The sequence below is a fragment of the Carcharodon carcharias genome, chromosome 11 (genome assembly GCF_017639515.1).
Source record: "Carcharodon carcharias isolate sCarCar2 chromosome 11, sCarCar2.pri, whole genome shotgun sequence".
NCBI classification, from domain to species: Eukaryota; Metazoa; Chordata; class Chondrichthyes; order Lamniformes; family Lamnidae; genus Carcharodon; species Carcharodon carcharias.
The window spans coordinates 92,530,952-92,556,991 of NC_054477.1; the positions used below are offsets into that span (position 1 = coordinate 92,530,952).

Below are 26,040 nucleotides of genomic sequence, written 5' to 3' on the forward strand. Positions count from 1 at the left end.
GTTTTCAGGGAAAGGTATTCTGATTTAATTCAAACTCTGTGCCTCAATCCAATTGCTGTCTCCTGTCCTTTTAGAAACTGAACTGATTTTCATCATCAGTGACCCAGATGCAGGAATGGACGTCAGATTAGCAGAGAGGGTATAAGCCCATTTGAGAAGCCAATGCCTCAACAACAAGAAATGCACTGGCAGGCCTTGAAGCCATCTGCAGCTCAGCCTTTAGCAGATTGCACATTTCTATGATTACATTTATAAGGAAGAAGAGGCACAAAGACAAGTCTGATCCTGCATGCCTCAAGTAATAGCGCCATGTGGGGGGACAGTGTCATCGTACTAATGTCACTAGACCAGCAAGCCAGAGGCCCAGGCTAGTGCTCTGGGTACATTTCTTCAGATCCAATGACAGGAGCTAGAAGAATTTAAACTCAATTAATTAAATAAAAATCCAGAATTGAAAGCTAGTCTCAGTAATGGTGCCATGAAACTATTATTGATTGTCACAAAAACACCTCTAGTTCAATAATGTTCTTTAGGGGAAGAAATCTGCCATCCTTACCTGGTCCATCCTACATGTGTCTTCAGACCCATAGCAATGTGGTTGACTATTTAAATGCCTTCTGAAATGGCCTAGCAAGCCACTCAGTTGTACCAAACCGTAACAGAAAAGTCAAAAAGCAATACAATTAGATGGACCACCTGGCATCAATATAACCACCAGAAATGACACCACCACACCCAGCCCTGTTGACCCTGCAAAGTCCTCCTTAATAACATCTGGGGGTTTGTGCCAAAATAGGGAGAGCTGTCCCACAGACAACTCAAGCAACTGCCTGACATAGTCATACTCTCAGAATCATACCTGACAGCTAATGCCACAGACACCACTATTACCATCCCTGATTATGTCCCGGCTCACTGGCAGGACAGACACAACACAGGCAGCAGCGGCACAGTGGTATACAGTCAGGAAGGAGTGTCCCTGGGAGTCCTCAATGTTGACTCTGAGCTCCATGAAGGCTCATGACATCAGGTCAAATATGAGCAAGGAACCTCCTACCAATTACCATGGCCACCCTCAGCTGATGCATCTGTACTCCTCCATGTAGAATACCACTTGGAAGAAGCACTGAGGGTGGTAAGGGCATAGAATGTACTCAGTGGGGCACTTCAATGTCTGTCACTAAGGCTAGCTCAGTAGCACCACCACTGATTGAACTGGCTGAGTCCTGAAGGAGATATCTGCCAGAATGGGCCTGTGGCAGTTGTTGAGGGGACCAATAAGAGGAAAAAACCTACTGTACCTTTTCCTCACCAATCTACCTGTCACTAGATGCATCTGTCCATGAAAGCATAGGTGAGAGTGACCACTGCACAGTTGATCACAATTGCGAACACTCTCCATCATGTTGGGTGGCACTATGACCATGTTAAATGGGATAGATTCAGAATAGATTTAGCTGCTCAGAACTGAGCATCCATGAAGTTCTGTGAGCCATCAACAGCAGCAGAATTATATTTAACCATAATCTGTAACCTCATGGCCCGGCATATCCTCACTCTATTGCTACCAAGAAACCAAAGGATCAAGCCTGGTTCAATGAAGAATACAGGGGGGCATGCAGGGGTAGCACCAGGCATACCTGAAAATGAGGTAGTAACCTGGTGAAGCTACAGCACATACCATAAAGTGGAAGAAGCAAGTGTTAGGCAAAACTATACTACAACGAATGTATCAGATCAAAACTCTGCATTAATGCCACATCCAGTTGTGAATGGTGGTGGGCAATCAAACAGCTAACAAGAGGAGGAGGTTCCACAAATATCCCCATCCTCATTGATAGGGGAGCCAAGCACATCAGTGCAAAAGACAAGGTTGAAGTCTTTGCAATCATCTTCAGCCACAAGTGCCAAGTAGATGGTCCATCTCCTGAGGTCCCAGCATCTCAGATGTCAGGCCTCACCTAATTTGATTCACTCCATGTGATATCAAGAAAGAACTGGATACTGCAAAGGCTATGGGCCCCAATAACATCTTGACAATAATACTGAAGACCTGTGCTCCAGAACCAGCCACACTCCTAACCAAGCTGTTCCAGTACAGCTACAACACTGGCATCTACCCAACAAATTGCCCAGATGTACCCAGTCCAAAAAAACAATTGGACAAATCTAATCCAACCAATTACTGCCCCATTATTCTCCTGTCGATCATCAGCAAGGGGTTGTTGACCGTGCTATCAAATAGCACTTACATAGCAATAACCTACTCACTGATGCTCAGTTTGGGTTCCGCCACGATCACTCAGTTCATGACTTCATGCAGCCTTGATGCAAACATGAGCTGCACTCACGAGGTGAGGTGAGGTGAGAGTGACGGCCCTTGATATCATGGCAGCATTTAACCAAGTTGGCATCAAGGAGTTTTGGCAAAATTGAAGTCAGCTGGAAACAGGTGGGTTATACCTAGAACACAAGATGATGGTTGTGGTCATTGGAAGTCAATCATCTCAGTCTCAGGTCGTCGCTGCAGGAGTCCTTCAGGGGTCGTGTCCAAGGGCCAACCATCTTCAGCTGCTTCATCAGGAACTTCCCTCCATCATAAGGTCAGAAGTGGGTATGTTCACTGATGATAGCACAATGTTCAGTGCCATTCATAACTCCTCAAACACTGAAGCAGTCTGTGTCCATATACAGCAAGACCTGGACAACATTGAAGCTTGGGCTGAAAAGTGGCAAATAACATTCATGCCACACTATTTTGGACGGGGAGAGATGTGGGATAATTTCCTTCATTTTTCTCACCTCTCGGCTGATGGCAACAGGAAGTACTTTAAAAGGAGGAGTCTTCAAATCCCTTAAGTGCTGTGTCTTAAAAAGCAGACACAAAATAGGCTTTTATGCTTAAATCAAAAGAAAGGATAAAGATTTATTCTCACAACACCCGAAACGTAAATGCAACAAACACCCATTCCTCAAACACACAGACAAGAAAAGATGATTTCTAAAGATGTAACATGCAGGATACTAGAAGGGTAAAATAAAAACAGGTCACTTCTTTATACAGTCCTTAAGATGCTGCAGGCCTGAAGGATTCTCTCTTGGTTCCCTGAAGGCAAATGGAGGTTGGAAGTATTGCGTTGTCCACACAATGGGTTGAAGCGGATGTAAATGACACACAATGGGGAATATGTTGATACCTAGAAACATTCTAGCTATGATCATCCTCACTGAATATCTTTATTTGACATTCCATTTTCATGGAGCCGACAGGTCCAGCAGCTATTTTTGTTTTGCTTCTCTGCCATTGAAATGGTGAGGAGTAATCAATCAGCACCTGGCAAGATCATTTACATCTTAAGTGACTTCCCAGAGATATGTCTGTGCAAAAATCACAAAATCAACTGACTTTCTGCAGTCCATTTTGTGACGAGCTATGAAATCAATTTTTCTGTGTCCCCCTGTAAGCTGTGGAGATTGCAACATTTGAAATACAGGATGTTCCTGCATAATAACAAGGGTGGGATCCTCTTGGAATGCTTTGCTGGATCACCAGATCAGTTCAAGGGCCAGTAAACAGCAGTTCTGAGGCAGTCAGTTCATCAGTTTTAATCAGAAAAAGTGTCCCGGGCAGGAGAAGGGGAGATGGGACAGGGAGAGGTCCCAAAGGGAGTGCAGACAAGTAGGCATCCAAAAGGAAGGGCCCCAGACAGGGACAGGAAGAGCTTGCAGTTGAGTTAAAAAGTAGGAAATGGGCTGTGGTTAGCAGACTTGAATGGAAGAGGGCAGAGGGGGAAGCCATGGTAACTGAAGACAGCTCAGTGGAAGTCCAGGTAATTGAAGGGGTCTCAGGAGAAGCCCTGAAGATCTAAGAAGGCAGCAAAAGGCTGGTGACTCCATGTTGTGCACCATTGAGGCAAAGGTACTCCTTTGGAGCAGTTGTGTTTTGCTTGGCACAGCCGAAGAGCTGAAGCTGTGCTTTTGAGTTGGTGCTTGAGTGCATATGCAGGGATCTAGGGGAACAGAATCTCGGGAAATAAGATTGAAACCCTGCGAAGTGGGCCATCGTTGATGACATCCAAGTTGGAGCAACTTGTAGAGAGAATTCCAAGGTTAGATCTTCAAGGTGAAGGGTGGAATTCCTCGTGACAGAGACAGAGTTTCAACAAGATTGACTCCATTTTTACTGATGTCTGGGTGGGTTGTTGAGAAATCTGTGGACTTACTCTTGGTTTTATATGCCATTTAGTGTGCAGTGTGGTGTTTGACCACAGTTTACTTGTTAATTCACATGCACCTCATATTTACCCTGAATGCCAGAATATAAGATAGCCATTGTAAATTGTTTTACATTTCTAACCTTGTAAAGTTTATTTTTGTTTGTTCAAATCCTGTGGAATCTTATGGCTTTATTCACTGAACAGGTGTCTTGAATCTCAAACTTTTTCTCCTTTAAACAAAACGTTATAGGTCCCTAACAGGATCTTACCAACAACTTGGGGGTCTGGTCTAGGATTATTACAGAAGATACAGTTTCCATATTTCATGTTGCTTCTTAAAAAGTAAAGTGTTTATCTCCCAATATCTTTACTCCCCATCGTCTAAAAGAGAGAATCTAACGATTTCCTCTTGATATTACCATTGCTGGATCCCCAATTATCAACATCTTGAGGGTTGAGCACAAGTTAAACTGTCTAGCCACATAAATACTGTAGCTACAAGTGCAGTTCAGAGTACCTGGGAATTCTGAGGTAACTAATTCACCTACTGACTCCGCAAAACCTGTCCACCATCTGTCACCACAAGGCACAACTCAGGAGCGTGATGCAATACGCTCCACTTGCCTGGGTGTGTGCAGCTCCAACAACACAAGAAGCTTGACACCATCCAAGATAAAGCGGTCCACTTGATTGGCACCCTATCCACCTAATTAAACATTCACACCCTCCACCAATGCACAGTGGCAGCAGTAACTCACCAAGGCTCCTTCAACAGCTCTTTCTAAACCTGTGACCTCCTAGAAGAAGGGCATGGGAATGCCACCACCTACAAATTCCCCTCCAAGATACATACCATCCTGACTTGGAAATATATTCCCATTCCTTCACTGTCACCAGATCAAATTCCTGGACAGTACCAAGGACTGCAGCGGTTGAAGAAGGCAGCTCACCACCTCCTTCTCAAGTGTAATCAGGGATGGGAACAATGTTGGCCTTGTCAACAACACTCAATCCCATGGAATAAAAAAAATCTTGTGTGTTCTGGGCTAATGGTGCCCCAGCATGCAACTTTTTTGCTGTCTTTGGACCAGAAAATGACAGCCTCCTTAGCACAGCATGTAGCGACGCAAATATTGTAAGATCTAGCTCCATACTCCCAGGAGATCAAGTTACTACCTGCAAAGCAACAGTTGTTTCACAATTTTCCTTCAACTGTTACAAATATTTATTCAAATCATGTGGAAAATGAGCACCATGGACACAAACATAATGCACAATGTTCAATACAAAGCCCTGCTGGTGGCACAAAATCTTGGAAAATTGGGCCCTTATCTGTTCAGCCTTTCTTGCCATGACAACTACACAAGCAAAATCGAATTTAAAAAAATGCAACCTCAAAATGGCTGTCAAGATTGTCTCATCTATTTTCCTCGGGTACACAATGAAGCAGAAAGAACTATTCAAACTGATGAAGAAATAAGATTCTCCTTCAAGATGGGCTTCATTTTTCAATTTTGTAACATGACAGTTCAATTCCAAAAGGAGTTTAAGGAATATCATCATTTGTAGACAGGCTCATACGTTGTTGTAATTTCCATGAAACTTAAACAAAATGTAAATATTGCTGACAATCGTTGGAAAAAAGTTAACTGGTTATTGAAATGCTGCTGTATCATGAAGTACACCCTTGCACTCTTCTTTGTTTATCTTTCTTGTATAATACTAAGAAAACTACTTTATGCAGTGTATCATGTTATCAAGCCACTTTACCAAAATATCCTTTTAAATCTACCTCCATCGCTTCAGCAAAGATGTTTGGAATTTGTCTGATTAATGTTTAACAACTCAAAATTACTACCGGCAGAACAACAAGTAAAAATGTGCTCTTGTGCGATAGAAGTTCACATATTAGACCCAATACCTCCTTTCTTATGAAGTTTAAAAGTGAATTGGATTCAATTAATTTGTTTGTATGTAAGCGCAAGCGAAACATTTTAAAGCATGAATCATAGGGTGGAGTTTCCACTTTGCATGCACATGCAGGAAATTGCATCCAAAATGTGCTCAAAATTGCACTGGCCAAATTATAGCTCAAGTTTCTGATCAAATCAATTCACGAATGTAAAATCTTCCATGAGGCAGCACAATCAAGGACATTTGAAAAAGTGATAATTTTTTCTTTCCATTAAAAAGTATTCCTTTATGTATTTAAAAGTGGTAACCTGGTGCAGTTTTATCATAAAGCATAAACTGATTTATCATCAAAAATAAGCACTAAGTTTTGTTGGCATACACTAGACAGTTTCTTAGTAAATTTAATATTTTGTGCTTTATAAAATTTTAAGGCACGTCCAAGAAAATGTACGCAATTTGAAGAGCCTGCCCTAATCAGTGAAATCAACAGATCTTGGTATAACCTATGTTAGAAGTTCTACTATTGAGCTAAATATCACTCTGAAGGGTTCACAGGACAACATTCAGGTATATTACAGTTCAGAGCAACTGGACCAAGTTCCATGCCAATGAAAGTTGAGTTGATATTCCAGCAATTGCGCACAAACATTGCTGTTGCACCAATCTATTAATTTGAACTCAGCAACGGTCATTGCAAAGTTAGTTTGATAGATTCAATTTTGAGGAAAGGATTAGTTTTACTAAGATCCAAAAACTGGAGTCAGGTTTTGATAAGAAACACACTAAAAAGGTCAGTCAAAGGATGTTTAAAGGCCTAAACTGTAGGAACAGAGATGTTGACCTAGGTTATGGAACAGGATACACAGGAGTTATTCTGTTTAACTTGAGCAAGTTGCCCTGCTAAAGTGGGAGAGAATACAGTGCACATTATTTTCATGCTATTACTTGGAGATAACACATTAATTGAACTAAATGAATCTAATCACAACCACACCTCTAAACATTTTACTACAATGTAAAAAAGCTTAATGATTAAAACCATGCCTCATCTCAGTGTTATCTAGGACCAGCGTTAGAAAAATTGACAAAATATGTATGAAAAGTATAAGGGAGATATGCAGGATACAAGTACAGTTTCATTGTTACCATCCAGGTTATACTGTCCTACAAATAGAGATAGGGCAGTCAAGTCTCCGTAAAAGTAAGACAATGAAACCGCTCAAAGAAGCAACTGTAGTCACTGAAACCAAAAGGAGAAAAAGCAGATTCAAATTTCTGATTGAATGCATAACCTCTGTTGGAATCCTAAGTGAAAAAACTCTATTCTGTTATATACAATAAGGCTAAAAAACTGAGATAAAATTAGAAATCTGAAAATAAAAGTCAGGCTCACCAGCATCTGAAAAAGAATAAGGAAACTTAATGTTTAGATAAACTTCCTTTTGGAGTGCTAATAGGAACAAATGCAGAGACCACAGTACGACAGCTCTGGGATAAATGCAAGTGTACTTAGGTTGCTCATGGCTGGAAGTTTAAAGGCTTGCTCCTTCCCTTGAAGCATGTAAGAGGAACATCCTCAAACACCAAGCACCAAGAGGCCAATTAAAAACCACAAGCTTGAGAGGAGCACCATACCGAAGCAGTGTAATTATACTAAGTAAATTGATCTTGGCCTTGAAATCAAATCTTGGCACCCTTTGGAAGGTGCATATTACATGAATCATGGGGATTAGTGTTCAAATTCAAATCAACCACATGATATTCAGTTAGTAAACATATTTTATAATTACATAGAAGAAATTGAATCACACAATCTTAAGCACAGAGGGGGGCGGAACAGCACATTGTGCCTGTGATGGGTCTTTAGATGTGTGTCCAGAATAGTCCCACAACCCAGCTTTCTCCCAATGGCCCTGCAAATTAGCTTTCTTCAAACACATGTACGATTGATTAATGAAAATTTTTAATGAATCTAGGGACATTGGGGGCGGGGGGAGAAGGGGACTCCACAGTGGAGGTGGGGGGTGGGGGTGCGGATGGAGGGAGGAGAGGAGGAGGATTTGCGGATTGGTGGTTGGGGGGGAAAAAGGAGTGTTTGCGGGAAGGGTGGTGGTGGGAACGAGGGTTCCTGGGGTTGGGTGGTGGTGGGAACGAGGGTTCCTGGTGGTGGGAAAGTAGATTCCTGGAGGGAGGGGGCTGCAGGGTGACGGTGAAGGAGGATTCCTGGAGAAGGGAGGTGGGGGGGAGAGAGAAGGATTCCTGGGGGGCGGGGATGGAGGATGACTCCTGGCGGGGTGGTGAAAAGAGGATTCCCGGGAGGCAGGGGGGTGGGAAGGAGGGTTCCTGGGGGAGGCGTGGGGGGTGAAAGGAGGATTCCTGGGGGTGGGTGGTGGGTGGGGGGGTGGAGAGGAGAGACAGGACGAGGAGGAGTCCAGGTGGGGGGGTGGGCAGAGGAGTCTGCAGGGAGGGAATGGCAGAGTCTGTGGAGAGGTGGGGAAGGAGTCCCGGAGGAGGAAGGAGTAAGGGGTGGAGAATGCCCGGGTGAATGCGCAAGGGATGGGTCTATGGAGTTGATGACTGCCTCTTGGGATGCAAAATGAAGGTGGGCGGGGTAGGAGGGAATGGTGAGAATGAATGAGGGCAGAGTGAGACAGTACGGTGGGAGGGTGAGGGTGTGACATTAATGGTGGAAGGAACGGCAAGGGTGGTTGGTGGGCCCTCAGAGGCAGACGCAGATCCTGGAGGTGGGAAGGAGGTAGTCAAGGAAGTCAGTGTAGATGGGCATCGGATTCTCGGGCAGGTAAGGAACATGAACATTCACCTGGACATCCCCAAAACTAAAGTATTCTGACTGATGGGTGACCATGGGGAGGTGGGAGGCGATGCTGGGGTTGGTGTCAGCAGTGATGGGGTAAAGGACAGGGTGACTGGGGGAGAGGAAAGGACAGAGAAGCTGGAGACAAATTTTGCCAGCACCATGCTTCTAAATCTGAAAGTGAAAGGAGACACATGTTAAACGGGCACAGGTGCTGCATGGGAGTGCGATCAGTGGATGGGTGGAGATGCGGGTTAGCTCAGATGGACAACAGAAAGTGATCCCCAGCAGGCAGAATTGAAAATGTTCAGGACATTGAGATGAGTGTGATGGGGAAAGGACCCGCGAATGTGGGAGTGTGTTTGCACAGCACTGCCACACATACATTTCTTCCTCTAGAATCATTCATGGGCCAGCTGTGTGCAGCTGAACTGCTAGCAGGGGGGATGCAGTAAGAGGACTTACGAAGTTTGTCAATAAACAGAAAGACACCATTATACATTATTCAGTGAAAGTAAATATATTTTCAGATTGTAAATTGACAAAATCTGTTCACCAGTGTAACCACTTGTGATCAGAATTTCTTAACTTTTCTAGGTCCAATGTCTAGGTGCTGCCCTGACATCCGCAGCAGGGGTGGAAATGGCCAGTACAATGGCTGTCCCCATTGCCTCCTATGACTTCAGTATGCGTCCTCTGGAAAGCTGAGGCTTTGAGCCCCTCAGCTTATTTTAGTTGTCCTCCTGTGGGCCAGCTGCTCCCTCTGTAGTGACAGAGGATGAGATTGAGGGGTCACAGGCAAAGGGGGCTCAGAGGGAAAGGACAGCCTCTGAGATTCCTGAGTGGGTGACCCAGGGGTGTCCAGCTGCCACTCCTCCGCCCTTTGGGTGCCCATGGGCCCCGGCCTGACTCCTCGAGGGGAAGGAGCACCTGGAGGGACAGCGAGGTGCCCTGTTTCCCTCTCACATTTCCGATACAGGAAACCATCCATGGCTACCACGATAGAGTGCAGGGCTGCACACATCTCCACATTCTGCTGGACCAGGGTCTCCATCCTCCCCATAGAGGCCTCCATGCGCACACTTTTAGGCACCACTTCATCAGAGAACAAGTGGGCACACTCCTCCGACTCACGTGCCACTCTGTTGAGGGCTTCCAACAGTTCCATGTGATGTTCCCTCATCTTCTGCTGACTCTCCAGGATGAGTTGGAAGGCTGAATCCAGAGGCTCATCATCTGACTTGGACCTCACAGATGCCTGGCTGACTGAGGGTGTCGGTTGCTTGGCAGAGTTCTCTGTGAACCAAAGTGGAGATACTTAGTGCATGGCAGCAGAGTCCAAAGCAGGAGAGAAAGCAAGCACCCACAGTTTGAGAAAGGGGTGATGTGGTGCAGGATCCTCACAAGGGTGTTCGCCGTCGACTTCACCATTGCCACATGTCCTCGTCCTCACCAGTCAGAGCAATGGCACGCTCCTCAAAGTGAGTAAGGGGCATGATGTGGGCCACTCCAGCACCAGTCTGGGACCTCTCCCTACTGTTGTGAACCACTTCTCCTGTATGAAAACAGATAGTGTGAGCGAGCAGGGCACTGCGTAAAATTTTTGTGTGGTGAGTGGAGCCATTTCCATGAGGATATGAGCCTGATGGAGATGTGAGGGTGTGTGTGAGAGTTAGTGGTGTTGTCCCTTGAGGTATGAAATCCCTGTGGATGTGTTGGGTTTGAGAGTGAGAGAGTTGAGAATGATGAGAAGAGTGACTTACCCTGGCAGAACAGGCAAGACCATTCATCCCCTTAAAGCATTGGGTAGCTGTCCTCTTTTGCAAGGCACTGACCATTGCTGCAACTACCTCCCACGTTGGATTGGCGACCTTGCTCGCTGCCTTCGCCCAGAACAGGGCTAGAGGACTTCGTGGCAGGCCTCCACTGTAGATGCTTGAGGAAGGTGTTGCATCTCTAAATCTAGAGACAGAACATTTCCTCCCCTTGCAGCAGTTTCCTATCCCTTGAAGAGTGCTAGCTCTGTGCAGGGGCGACCTTTAAATATGACACCTGGTTTACTGAAGGCCTGTTGTGACAGTCGGGTTGGTGAATGTGAGGGCACCCGGCCAGCGATTCAGTGTGTTTCCCAGGAATGCCTGATTAATGAGGCAGGATTGAGACGATTCAGTGTGAAAAGCCGCCACTGTGGCCAGCAGGTAATACGTTCTTTTTTCTGCCTGCTACCGCACTTAGTGCAAATCTGGGATGATTTTGCCCTAAATCTTTTCAGGGAGTGCATTCCATATCGTAACAACCCTCAATACAACAACTTCTCATTTCCTCACCAATTCTTTTGCCATTTATTTTAAAATTATGGCCTCTTGTTATCAACCCACTTGCCAGAAGAAACAGTTTCTTCCCTACTTACTCCATCAAGACCCTGCAGAATTTTGAATACTTCTTTTACGTGTCCCTTTACCTTCAAAGCAGAATAACCCCAGTTTCTCCAACCTTGCCACATAATTGAATAACGTATCCCTGGTATTATCCTCTTAAACATCCTTTGTATCCTCTCCAAGGACTTGGCAGCCTTCCTGGATGTGAAGTGCCCAGAATTGTCCAAAATATCCCAACTGAGGCTCGAACAGTGACTTGTAAAAGCTTAGCATGACCTACTTGCTCTTGTATTCAATGCGCTTTATAAAGCCAAGTATCCCGTACACTTTGTTAACGACGTTATTAACTTGCCTTGCCACCTTTAGGGATTTGTGAATATGCGTCCTTTGCCCTTGCACATTACTCAAAATTTTGGTTACACTACCTCTCCATGGCGTTTCTGCCAAAGTGCATCACTTGACGCATATCCACATTAAACTGCATCTGCCATATGTCTGTCCATTTCACCAGTCTCTCTATGTTCTCCTGAAAACTGCTAATATCCTGTTCAATACTAACGACATTGATAAGTTTTGTATCATCTACAAACTCTAAAATGATCCCCTTTATGCCCACATCTGGGTCATTTATATACAAGAAAACAATAGTTTTAATACCGACTCCGGGCGATACCACTGCATATTTCTCTCCAGTCATAAAATTTCCATTCATCACTAATCTATGCCTCCTATCCCTTAAATAATTTTGTACCAAAGTTACCACTATCCTTTAAATATCATATGTTTCTATTTTCCAAATAATCCTGTTATGAGGTACTTTATCAAATGCCTTTTGAAAGTCAGGATGTACAACATCAACTGCACTACCATCTCTGTTACTTCAAAGAAGTCAATAAAGTTAGTCAGAGAAGATTGGTCTTTTACAAGATTGGTACTCCTGGCTGGCCTACCACATTCTACCCTTGTGCAGTGAATATGCAGGGCTAGGCTATAATCACATTACATTTACCTTCTCCAGCCACAACCTGCTGTATGTCAGCAACAAATCTGCTTCTCTCAAGTTCCTTTTGGGCTGTAACTTAAAACCTGATGATCTCAATCCTGAACTTCATTTTTTTAATTTTTTAAAGAAAATCATGCTTTGCTTTCTGATAATTTTACGTTGTGCATGATCAAGAATGAACATCAAGATGACTGTTAGTAAAAAAGATGGTGTCCCATTTCCTGCAGTCCTATAGCCTTCTGAACATTCTCTCTCCCTCCACTCCACAGTGTCACAGGCTTTTCAAAAGATATCTTGACAGTTATACTTCTGGCTTGTTCTCCCCCCATTCTTCTCCCTTGTTCACAAACTATTTCACAAAATTTATCAATTACAAGAATTAATACCTGGAAACAAATCATAACAATTATAATTTTGCACTTAAAATTCTGCATACAGGGAATGTCAAAATAACTGGGAGCTGGTTGGTGAGATGATATACAATGGTAGTTTATGAAGTCAACCAAAGATAAGCTGCCATGTCTCAACTTGCACCAAGGCTTGCTCCCCAATCACCCCTGTCCTCACTGATCTACACTGGCCCCCAGTCAAGCAATGTCTTGATTTTAAAATTCCTATCCTTGTTTTCAAAGATCGTCTCTCCCCCCCGACTCCATGTCCTTGTTCTGCCCGATTTCTGTAATCACCTCCAGCTCCACAACTCACGTGAGGTATCTGCATTCCTCTAACTCTGGCCTCTTGTACATCCCTGATTTTAATGCTCCACCCTCGGTGGCTGCTTCTTCAGTTGCGAAGGCTCCAAATTCTGGAATACCCTCCCTACAACTCCCATTCAATCGTACAGGCCCTTGGTCAGGTCCCACCTGGAGTACTGCATCCTGTTTTGGACACCATATCTCTGGAAGGATATATTGGCTTTGAAGGGGGTACAGCACAGATTCACCAGAATTATACCAAGCCTTATACTGAGGTCAGCTTGCATTAATTTGGCTTATATTCCCTTTAATTTAGAAAGGTGAGGGGTTACCACATTGAAGTCTTTGAAATGCAAAAGGATTTAGGTAAGGTAGATAAAGAAAAACAATTTCCTTTAATTGGGTAATCCAGAACAAGGATCACACTGTTAAAATTAGAGTTAGACCATTCAAGAATGAAAATAGAAAGCAGTTGTTCACACCAAGTGTAGTGAACATGTAAAATTCTCTCCCAAATAGGCTGTGCTCGCCGAGTCAATTGAAATTTTCAAGATCTGGATCAACAGATTTATTAGGTATCAAAGGACATGGAGCAAAAGCCCATCTTTGCTGACCTGTCCCTCAAAGTATCAAACTTTAAGCCTTTTACTTACAAGTCCTTTCATGGCCTCATCTCATCCTGCCTCTGCAATTTTCTGCAACCATGCATCTTGTCCCATTTCCTGCAGTCCTATAGCCTTCTGAACATTCTCTCTCCCTCCACTCCACAGTGTCACAGGCTTTTCAAAAGATATCTTGACAGTTATACTTCTGGCTTGTTCTCCCCCCATTCTTCTCCCTTGTTCACAAGCTATTTCACAAAATTTATCAATTACAGCAATTAATACCTGGAAACAAATCATAACGATTATGATTATAATTTTGCACTTAAAATTCTGCATATAGGGAATGTCAAAATAACTGGGAGCTGGTTGGTGAGATGATATACAATGGTAGTTTATGAAGGCACGATTTTGAAGCTTGCTGAAAAGGAACTGCAATAAAGTGTTACAACCACATAATGAATTGAAATAACTGATGTGCACTGATAAAGTCTTTGCTTTGTGCCAAATTTTCATAACTGCACAACTCTGTTTTTCAGCTTCTCTTCCTAACAATAAGTTCAATGTTTATGTAATTGGTAGCAGGGCTTTCAGTCAGCTGCGTGAACATAAAGGTCCCCTGACTAATATTCTGCTCCAGAAAAAAAGAATAGCCTCAGTACTTTCATATACTGGTTATAATAGCTATTGAAAAGTAGGGAAATGGTATCATGCCACAATAATGAAGTAATTACCCCACAAAATGCTGCATGGAAAAATGAGATATTTAGGCCAAACTTGAAAAATCTGGTACAAAAACAGAAAATCCTGGAAAAACTCAGCAGGTCTAACAGCATCTGTGGAAAGACAGAGTTAACATTTCGAGTCCACGTGACTCTTCTTCAGAGCTAAAAATGTGAGGAAATTTATAGTGTTTAAGGGGGAGTGGAGCAGGTGAAGCTGGATAGAAGGCAAAGGAGAAATTGACAAAGATGTCATGGACAAAAGGACAAAGGGTTGTTAATGGTAGTGGCACTGGCTAGAGGTGCTGATGCCGGCATAAAGGATAGAAAAGCAGGATGTGATAATAGTAGGACAAGGGTAAGCACTTTGAAAAGAACATCTTGAGCAAGTGACAGAAGGCCCTAGTGGGGCTGGGATGGGGTGGAAAAAAAGATTGAAAATAGGATAAAGGTGGGGATAAAACAATGGATAAAACTGAAAATAAATAAAAATAAAAATAAGTGGGCAAAAAAAAAATAAAAATGAACGTTGAAAAAAGGGAGAAAAAAGGGGTGAGGATGGAAGAGGGAGTTCATGGTCTCCAGTTGTTGAACTCAATGTTAAGGCCGGAAGGCTGTAAAGTGCCTCTTCGGAAGATGAGGCACTGTTCCTCTATTTTGCTTTGGGCTTCACTGGAACATTGCAGCAGGCCAAGGACGGACATGTGGGCATGAGAGCAGGATGGTGTGTTGAAATGGCAAGTGACAGGAAGATCTTGGTCATGCTTGTGGACAGAAGGTGTTCTGCAAAGCGGTCACCCAGTCTGCATTTAGTCTCTCCAGTGTAGAGACCACCACATTGGGAGCAGCGAATGCAGTAGACTAAATTGAAGGAGCTGCAAGTGAAGCGCTGCTTCACCTGAAAGGAGCGTTTGGGCCCTTGGATGGTGAGGAGGGAGGTAAAGGGGCAGGTGTTGCACCTTCTGCAATTGCATGGGAAAGGTTCCGAGGGAGGTGTTGAGGGTGATGGAGGAGTGGACCAGGGTGTCCCAGAGGGAATGGCCCCTACGGAATGTCAACAGGGGGGGTTGTACGGAAGATGTGTTTGGTGCTGGCATCATGCTGGAGTTGGCAGAAATTGCAGAGGATGATCCTTTGAATGCAGAGGCTGGTGGGGTGAAAAGCGAGGACAAGGGGGACCTTATCATGGTTCTGGAAGGGAGGGGAAGGTGTGAGGGCAGAGGTGCGGGAGATGGGCCAGACACAGTTGAGAGCCCTATCAACTATAGTGGGTGGGAAATCTTGCTTAAGGAAGGAAGACAGACATGTCAGGAGCGCCGTTTTGGAAAACGGCATCATGGAACAGATGTGACGGATGCAAAGGAACTGAGAAAATGGGGTGGAGTCCTTACAGGAAGCAGGGTGTGAGGAGCTGTAGTCGAGGTAGCTGCAGGAGTCAGTTGGCTTGTAATGAATATTGGTGGACAGTCTATCACCAGAAATTGAGACACAGAGGTCAAGGAAGAGAAGGGAAATGTCAGAAATGGACCATGTGAAAGTGATGGAGAGGCGGAATTTGGAAACAAAACTGATAAATTTTTCCTGGTCCAGACGAGAGCATGACACCAAAACAGTCATCTATGTACAGAAAAGAGAGTTGTGGAAAGGGGCTTGTGTAGGACTGGAACAAGGAATGTTCCACATACCCCATAAAGAGACAGGCATAACTGGGGCCCATGCGGGTACCCATAGCCACACCTTTTATTTGGAGGAAGTGAAACAAGTTTAAGGAGAAATTGTTCAGTGGGAGAACAAGTTCAACCAGACGGAGGAGAGTGATGGTGGATGGGGATTGTTCAGGCCTCTGTTCAAGGAAGAAGCAGAGAGCCCTCAGACCATCCTGGTGAGGGATGGCGGTGTAGAGGGATTGGACATCCATGGTGAAGAGGATGTGGCTAGGGCTAAGAAACTGGAAATTGTTGATATGACGTAGGGCATCAGAGGATTCGCTCTTATAGGTGGGAAAAGACTGGACAAGGAAAGAGAGAACGGAGTCAAGATGGGAAGAAATGTGTTCCATAGGGCAGGAGCAGGTTGACATGATCTGTCCACCGGGACAGTCCTGTTTGTGGATTTTGAGGAAGAGGTAGAAGTGGGCTGTCCGAGGCTGGGAGACTATGAAGTTGGAAGCTGTGGAGGGAAGATCTCCAGAGGAGATGAGGTCAGTGACAGTCCTGGAAACAATGGCTTGATGTTCAGTGGTGGTGTCATGGTCTGGGGGAGGTAGGAGGAAGTGTCTGAGAGTTGGCGCTCAGCCTCTGCGAAGTAAAGGTCAGTGCGTCATACAACAACAGCACCACCCTTGTCAGCAGGTTTGATAACAAAGTCAGGGTTGAACCTGAGAGAACAGAGTGCAGCAAGTTCAGAAGTAGACAGGTTAGATGGGGTGAGAGGAGCAGAGAAAATGAGACAGCCGATGTCATGCCGACAGTTCTCAATGAAAAGATCAAGGGCAGGTAAGAGCCAGAGGGAGGGGCCCAGATGGAGAGAGAATACTGGAGGCGGGAGAAAGGGTCCATTGATGGGGCGAGGACTCCTGCCCAAAGAAACGAGCACAGAGGCGAAGGCGGCAGAAGAAGAGTTCAGGATTGTGCCAAGCCTGGAATTCATTGAGGTGAGGGCGTAAGGGTATGAAACTGAGTCCATTGCTGAGTACTGAACGTTCAGCATTAGAGAGGGGAAGGTCAGGGGGTATGGTGAATACACAGCAAGGGCTGGGATTAGAAAATGGGATGGGGTCAGAGGGACAGGAATGGGTGAAGGGGCCTGGATGAGCGTTGGTATCAATGAATTGTTGAAGTTTGTCTCTTCCTTTCAGGTGCTAAGGAAAGCAAAGTCTTTTTGACTTTTGACTATTTATCTTTGAGAAATCTGTTTTTCTTTGTTGCAACAGGATCGAGAAGAACCGCAATCAGAATTTAGACAGGTCTGGCAGCATCTGTGGAAGGGAGCACAGTTAACGTTTCGAGTCTGCATGACACTTCAACAGAACTAAGGAAAACTCGAAACGTTAACTGTGCTCCCTTCCACAGATGCTGCCAGACCTGCTGAGTTTTTCCAGGTATTTTTATTTTTGTTTTCAGTTTCCAGCATCCGCAGTTTTTTGCTTTTATCAGAATTTAGACAGACTGCTTTTGAACTGCAGAAACCTTTAACTCACAACGCTGAAGATGTTAGGCCATCTGTTGTTTGCATGGAGAGTCATCTGCTCACAGACAACCATGTACTTGCATGGATTCATACCATTATTTCTTCTGCTCGATCTACATCTAGAGAAAGGATTAAGTTCATGCAAATACTAATTAGATGTAACTATGACATGTGGTTTGGTGGCATTATTTGAAGAGAGGAATCATATATCATAAACTTCCAACAAACAAATGTTCAATTAAAACAATAAATGTAAGTTGTGGGTGAAGTAGAAGAACAGTTACCTGGATAACTACATTAGTTACTTAAAATAATTTTTAAAAAACTAAAGAGGGGGAAATTACAATAATCCAGCAAGCAATACAACATTTCCTTGATGAATAGTTTTTAGAAAAGAGGTTCTGAGTTTTCATTTGTCTTATTCACTGGGAATTTCCTCAGTGAGCGATAGGGAATTGGGCTGGGGAAGGTTCACCCAATTTTGTTGCCACAACTTTGTCAGAAACCCTGGGGAGATAAGTAAATAGGATGACCAACAACCTCCCACTGAAATTACAATCAGGAAAACCACTAACTAAATTCTTACCGTTCGGCTCCCCTAACATTTATGCCCAAACCCTGCAGTAGCCATTTTAACCTTCATAATGTTCCTGAGTACAAGAGATCCTGTTCCATTGTCCTTTCCTGATCAAAATTTACAAGCTGTAAAGATGTGAAAATTGTGGAAATGTAGCAATCATTGCTGTAAACCTCAGCTCCACCCCACCCCCCCCCCACCCCCACCACCGTCCCTGTCCCCAGGCCTTCTTGGTAAGAGGAACAGGTTGTCATCAACATACAGTACATGAAAAGACAAGTTAACATGAATTCAATTAAGGTAAAGGATTCTCGGAAATTGCAACGATAACAAGTAGGCTTTTGTGATGGACCAACAGTGTATTTTGAACAAGCCACTTCTCGCTCAAGGTGGAGCAACACCAAACAATTGATGGCAATGGATTCAAGGGTGTTGGATTTTAGGGCACAAAAGATCAAAAGATTAGAAAAGATCACATGCGTTCTGGCCAGTGTCTCATCAAAGAACACAATTTTCTACTTGTAATCTGGGATCAAGTGATGGGGGATGTGGCAAATTAAAGGAAAAGGACAGGGCAATAGTAGGGACACGGTAAATGATAACCAGTGTGTGGCAGGAAGGGACAGAGCACACAAACTTAAGAGTGCACCTGCATTTAAAGCCAAAGATTGCAAAAGTGGTAGAATGATGGAATTAAAAGCTCTGTATCTGAATCCATACAGCATTTGGAACAAAATGGATGAATTGACAGCCCAAATAGAAATAAATACGAATGACATGATAGCCATTACGGAGACTTGGCTGCAAGGTGACAAGCTAGGAAAATATAGTGGGGTAGCTCTGTTAATTGAGGATGCCATTGGTGCTGATTTTAATTCTAAAGATCATGATATAGAAACAGTTTGGGTAGAGATAAGAATAGAAAAAGTAAGAAGTCACTAATGGGAGCAGTTTATAGGTCCTCTAACAGTGTAGGATGGCATATGCAGGAAGAAATACTGAGGGCATGTAAGAAAGGCGCGGCAAAATCGTGACCAATTTTAATCTACATATGGATTAGATGAATCAGATTGGCAAAGGTAGCTTGGATGATGAGTTCATACAGTATTTTTGGGACAAACTCTTAGAGCAGCACATTCTACAGCCAACCAGACAGCAGGCTATTCTAGACCTGGTAATGTGCAATGAGACAAGACTAATTAACGACCTCATAGTGGAGCCTCTAGATAACATAACATGATTAAATTTTGCATTCAGTTTGAGAGTGAGAAGAGTGGGTCTAGGGCTAGTGTTTTAAATTTAAATAAAGACAAGGGGTTGAAGGCAACTCGTTAAAGTAAACCCAGAAAATAGTCTAAAGGGTAGGCCAATATAGATGCAGTGGTAGATATTTAAGGAGATATTTCATAATACTCAGCAAAAATAGATTCCAGTGAGAAAGAAAGACTATGAGAAGGATGCACCATCCATGGCTAACTAAGGAAATTAAAGGCAGTGTCAAATTGAAAGAAATAGCATACAATTCTGCAAACATTAGTGGTAGGTCAGAAGATTGGACAGAATTTAAAAACTAGCAAAGAATGATCAAAAAAAAAGGAGAAATCAGAGTATGAAAGAAAGCTAGGTAGAAGTACTAGAACAGATAGTAAGAGTTTCTACCGGGAGTAGGGAAAATGTTGGAATCCATTAGTAAGAAGGCCACAGCAAGGCACCTAGAAAATCTTAATGCAATCAGGCAAGGTCAACACAGCTTTGTGAAGAGGAAATCATGTTTGACTAACTAGCGATCTTTGAGGAAGGAACAAGCAATGCAGATAAAGGAGAACCTGTAGATGTTGTACTTGGATTTCCAAAAGGAATTTGATATGGTGCCACATCAAAGGTTATTACACAAAGTAAGAACTCATGGTGTAGGGGATAACATTTTAGCATGGATAGATGATTGGTTATCTAACAGGAAGCAGAGATTAGGGATAAATGGCTTATTTTCAGGTTGGCAAGCTGTAACTATTAGAGTGCCCTAGGGATCAATGCTGGGGCCTCACTGAGTTACAATCTATACCAATGACATGGATGAAGGGACCGAATGTATGGCTGCTAAATTTGCTAATGACATAAAGATAGGAAGGAGAGTAAGTTGTGAAGGGAACATAAGGAGTCTGCAAAGGGATATGAATAGGTTAAGTGAGTGGGTACAAATTTGGCAGATGGAGTATAATGTGGGAAAATGTGAACTTGTCCATTTTACCAGGAAGAATAGAAAAGCAGTATAGTATTTAAATGGTGAGAGGATGCAGAGCTCTGCGGTACAGAGATGTGTGGGCATCCTCACACATGAACTACAAAAAGTTAGTACACAGGTACAGCAAGTGATTAGGAAGGCAAATGGAATGTTGCCATTTATTGCAAGGGGAATAGAATATAAAAGTTGGGAAGTTTTACTACAGTTGTATAGTTGGTGAGAGAACATCTGTGTACAGTTTTGGTCTTCTTATTTAAGAAAGGTTATAACTGTTTTGGAAGCAGTTCAGAGAAGGTTCACTCTACTGATTCCTGAGATGAAGAGGTTATCTAATGAGGAAAGGTTGACTCTATTTGAGTTTAGAAGAATGAGAGGTGATCTTATTGAAACATATAAGATCCTGAGGGAACTTGAAAGGGTGGAAGCTGAGAGAATGTGTCCCCTTGTGGAAAAGACTAGGACTAGCAGACACAGTTTATAAATAAGGGGTCTCTCATTTAAGACGAAGATGAGGAGAATATTTTTTTTCTCTCAGAGGGTCATTAGTTTATGGAATTCTCTTCCCCAGAGAGCAGTAGAGGTAAGGTCTTTGAATATTTTTAAGGCTGAGTTAGATTGATTCCGTTGTCAATCTAGCCCCTATAGGGGGTAAACAAGGAAGTAGAGTTGAGGCCACAATCCACCATGATCTCATCAAATGGAGATGGTTTGATGAGCCGAAAGGCCTACTCCTGCTCCTTATTTATATTTCCATATGTATGTACATATGTACTCATATGTGAAATATTGGACAGGGCAAAAAAAAGTTTAGCTGTGACATCAATTTTAGAACACTATAGAAGTTGAATTTGTCTGAGTCATACAGTTGTTCAGTCAGGTACAAAACTGTACAAAAAGTTTACAGATAAAATTAACAATCAAAAATAACCCAACTGAACCATCAAGTGAGCTTAGATGTTATAATGTTTTTTAATCATAACCTACAATTCTAAAGCTTTGACTCATTTGTAAATCTTATGAGCAGTCCAATGTAAATTGATTTTCAGATGCTGAGAATTTATGAACAAGTCAAAGACTTAGCATCTTCAGCAGCGAACAGTTTTCAGTTATTAAAACTAGAAAAACAGGTCTCTCGAAAATCAAGCTCAAAGTTCCCCACTGACACTGCACAATATTCTGGTGATTAATGGCAAATAAATCATATAATAAGGGACAAAGATGTGATAAAAATAATAATAGCTCAATTTTCAATTCATCAAATATGAAATCTTGCCCTGTGGATGACATTGTGGTATCAGGATATTAATTCTTCCTGGCTATTCCAAGTGAGTTTCAATCTTAACCACGCAATCAGGCAGAACCCATGTCCTTCTCTATAGGGAGGGAAAATTGGAAGACTCAAAGTAGGCTGTCCAGTCCTCTGTAGTTCCTACAGAGTGATACTTGTGCAAGCAAGAGTATGGTGAGTAGAATGGAGAGCCTATATGAGGGAAAAGGAAAGGAAATCAAAAGAAGAGCAAATCAAAATAATTCACATAAACAAACCTACATTGGACATTATCATTACTATGATAGAAATTCCTGTCCTGACAAAATTATAATTTATTACTTTGTTGGGATTAATCACAGTACGTGTATCCCTCAGAAACCAAAAATTAATTTAAAATCATGACTGTTTTTATTCATGACATGAAATTCACGTCAATGAGTCACAATTTAAAGTAACAACAGATATAGAAGAAACATGTATAGGCAGGTGCTAAAATCTGAGCCTTCCCACAGTTGTAGCACATGTTGTTCAAACTCCTGTAATTAAAAAATGAAACTACTACTTCAGTTTATATCCACACTGGGCATGCCTGCAAAATAGCAGAATATATTGCAAGCACACACATATCCTGCCTCTCAGAAATCTTCTAATTTTAGCATTTGTAAAGCAAGGCTCATAAACTACAGAACCAATTGGAAAAGATATGTAAGTGAGAAGAACATTGGCAGATGGATCATAGAATCATACAGCACAGAAAGACGCCATTTGGCCCAAGATGCCTGTGTTGGTTCTTTAAAGAAAGCTATCAAATTATCCCATTCTGCTGCTCTTTCCCACAGCCCTCCAAAGAACAAAACAAAGAACAAAGAAAAGTACAGCACAGGAACAGGCCCTTTGGCCCTCCAAGCCTGCGCCGATTATACTGCCGTCAACTAAAACATTTTGCACTTCCGGGGTCCGTATCTCTCTATTCCCATCCTATTCATGTATTTGTCAAGCTGCCTCTTAAACAACAAATTTTCACCTTTTGAGTATTTATCCAATTCTATTTTGAAAACTGCTCTCTAAAAACCCCTTCATGGTACGGTCATATGATGTGCCCTCTGCTCCAGACAACACTTCAAATACACAGGAAAGTTTAATATATATAGTTTAAAGAGTTATGTATTTTGTAATTTTTTTTAATGTTAGAAACTTCAGTTTTGGGACTACTTCCTCTGGTTCTTGAAAGAAACAAGATGGGAACCAAAATACTGTTAGTTTCCTTTCCTTCACTACTACTGAATTTTTAAGTAACTGCTTGCTATCTGTTCATTGATTAGTAGTTCTCATTATTTCTTGGTATTTCTGAAGGGTAGGGGTTAAGAACTCTATGCAAGACATCGCACATTTAAAACAAGAAGACAGCCTACACAAAAATCACTGCAAAAGCCAAAAAAAAAAGTTACAAGAACTAAATGAGTAAACTTAAACAATCATTGCTTTAAGACTGCTGACACAGTTAGAAATTAAACCAAAACTACCGTCTGGGCAAGATATCAAACAATTATTTTCAAGGTTGCACATGGCTTTTATTAGAATCTTGGGAAGATTAGTAAGGCGTGAACAGTCAACCTTCCAGCATTGATGTATTAGCAACAGCTGCTGAATGGAACTGCCATTAACATTTATTCAGACCCCAACTAACAAGAACCTTGGGGTACAAGGACACCTGCATCAGAAGCCTTCATCTCCTGAATCCCACAGCAGAGATGGTTCTTCAAGGTCATGGGGTTGGCTGTGACACAGCTGGTGGCATCTGCCATCACCGAGAACATTCACGGTAAGTTTGTGCCTTATCCCACTATTAAACTCCTAGCTCAGCCTCATCCTGCTATCTGGCATGACGACCATGTGGGAGGTGTTGTGCCATTGCAACATGGTTTTCTTCTCACTCCCCTTCCCTCACACCAAACTTCCTCTTTTCAAACACCCACAGATGGTGGTCTGCCCAGACACAGTATGTCCAGGGGGAGGAAAGGGAGCAACACCACAATATTTATGAAGAGGCACAATCATATCATTTGACACTCTCAGCTGCCTGCTCAGATACTGGCACTGCATGTACCCTAGAAGCAAGATCAGCACATGAGAAGGCACTGGGCACAAAGGAGCTGCAGCCAGGGCAGAGAAAAAGAATGGTTGATTTACTAGTTCACCAGAAAGCAAGGTGACAGATTCTACTACAGGGGGCGCCCAGGAGAACAGAAAGCTGGGTAAAGGTGGTAGGAAGCTCTGATAATTAAAGCGGGCATTAGTACTGTAGTGAGAGATAACTTAGTTCTGAAGGTCAAGGCCTATAACCAGTTCGGGTAGAATCAAGAAACAGCAAGGGGTAGAAAACATTGGTTTATAGGCCATGAAGCAGCAGTATTAATGTAAATCACAGTATAAATCAGGAAATTAGAGGTGCTTATAACAATGGTAATACAGTAATCATGGGGAATTTCAATCTAAATATAGACTGGGTAAACTTAATTAATACTAATGTTGTGGAGGATGAATTCTTGGAACATTTGCAAGATGATTTTCTTTTGCAGTACATTGAGGAACCATCTACAGAATGGACTATTTTAGATCTAGTATTGTGCAATGAAAAAAGGCTAATTAATAATCTTGTTGTAAAGGAATGTTTAGGAAAGAGTGACCATCATCTGGTAGAATTTTACATTAAGCTTGAAAGTGATGTAGTTCAATCAGAAATTAGGATCTTAAATCTAAACAAAGGAAACTATGATGGTATGAGGGACCAATTGGCTATGGTGGATTGGAAACTATGTTAAAAGGTAAGACAGAAGACCAGCAATGGCTAACATTTAAAGAACTAACACAAAGGGCAGAATCTTACCCTTGTTGGGCGGGCTCGGAAGGAGCAGGCGGGGGTTGTCGGGAAGCCGACAGCCACTCGCGATTGAGGCCGGAAGGCAATTTCACGCTGGCGGGCCAATTAAGGCTCACCCAGCATGAAACGCAAGTGGCAGCGCTCAGCGCTGCCTGTGGGGGCAGGGGAGTAGGGGAGTGGGAGAGTTGGAACGGGACAAGTGCAACTTTCACGCATGTGTGCTTCAGAATCTCCCTGAGGCACAGAGCTGCCTCAGGGAGATGATGCATTTTCAAAGAAAATAAAGTAAATAATTAAATAATGTAATAAAACATGTCCCTGCATGTGACTCTGTCACATGGTCTTTTCACCTGTCCACCAACCGTAAGGTTGGACGGGCAGTGAAAAATTTTATTTAATATCCTTGTTAATGGCCCCAATAGGCCTTTTAATTGTCAGCAGGAGAGCTGCCGACTCTGGTGCACACCCACTGAACAAAATATTGCGCAACGCATATCATTTTATGCTCGAGCGGGTCGGACATGCACCCAAGAGGGTTAGGGTGGGGTATAGAACCAGGGGACAGTCTCAGAGTAAGGGGCAGGCCATATAGGGCTGAGATTAGGAGGAATTTCTTCACTCAGAGGGAGGTGAATCTTTGGAATTCTCTGCCCCAGAGAGTTGTGGAGGCCCAGTCATTGACTATGTTCAATACTGAGATTGATATATTTCTACATATTAAAAACCTCAAGGTATATGGGGATAGTGCAGGAACATGGTGTTAGAAGTAGAAGATCATCCATGATCTCACTGAATGGTGGAGCAGGCTTGAAGGATTGAATAGCCTATTCCTGTTCCTATTTCTTTTGTTCTTATGTTCTGATGGAGTAATATACAGGACGCCATTAAATGGTGAGTTCATTAGATGGCCTGCCAAACAGCCTCCCGTCACTACCACGGAGCACGAAGAAGTCCGGCTCCAAATTGACAGAGGGCATCGCGCAGAGCGTGCTCTCTCTATAGCTTGCATCTCCCTATCGTGCTGCTGGCCCAGAGGCACTGCAACTGCAGCCTCCATATTTACTACAACCTTTGTCTGGACAGGTCACCAAATCCTCTGCCCTCCACGTGAGAATGCAACAACATTCCCTCCCAAATCAAGGAACAAAAGCACCTCCAAAAAAAAAAAAAAACTCCACCGTACTCCCAAAGACTTTGCAATTGCAGAATAATTCTACATACCTTACCTACAAGTTGGGTCCCTTAAATAACACTAATGCTGAGCCCTTCTTGCAGTTGAATGCATGTTTTTTGATGAGTAGCAAATGCATAGAATGGACCTATGCAGTCCAAGTTCGCAAGGAGAGCATCATATCAGCCAGTATACCTGAGTGATATTATGATAGCACCAGTACAGAGGCTTCCAGCGCACACAGGGTGCGGTACAGGGCGCCGCATGGGCTGCGCTTGAAGTGGCTGGAGGTGCAGCAACCTCCACACAGAGGGCCTGCTGTTTCCATAGCATTGTCTTCAGCAGTGCTACAAATCCAAATTTA

The 26,040-nt window shown here is 43.0% G+C and overlaps 1 protein-coding gene across 10 annotated transcripts in view; it reads right to left on the reverse strand.

Moving 5' to 3' along the window:
• Positions 1–26,040, reverse strand: part of slc36a4 (solute carrier family 36 member 4) — a 450,045-nt gene that overhangs the window by 278,983 nt on the left and 145,022 nt on the right. The window contains exon 11 of one of the 10 annotated variants that reach the window (XM_041199222.1): positions 21,713–21,834. The exons of the other annotated variants lie outside the window; for them this stretch is intronic. Coding sequence (XP_041055156.1) covers positions 21,728–21,834 — 107 coding nt within the window. The 3' untranslated portion in view covers positions 21,713–21,727. Of the gene's footprint in view, positions 1–21,712; positions 21,835–26,040 lie in introns of those variants that run through there. 10 annotated transcript variants of the gene reach the window in all.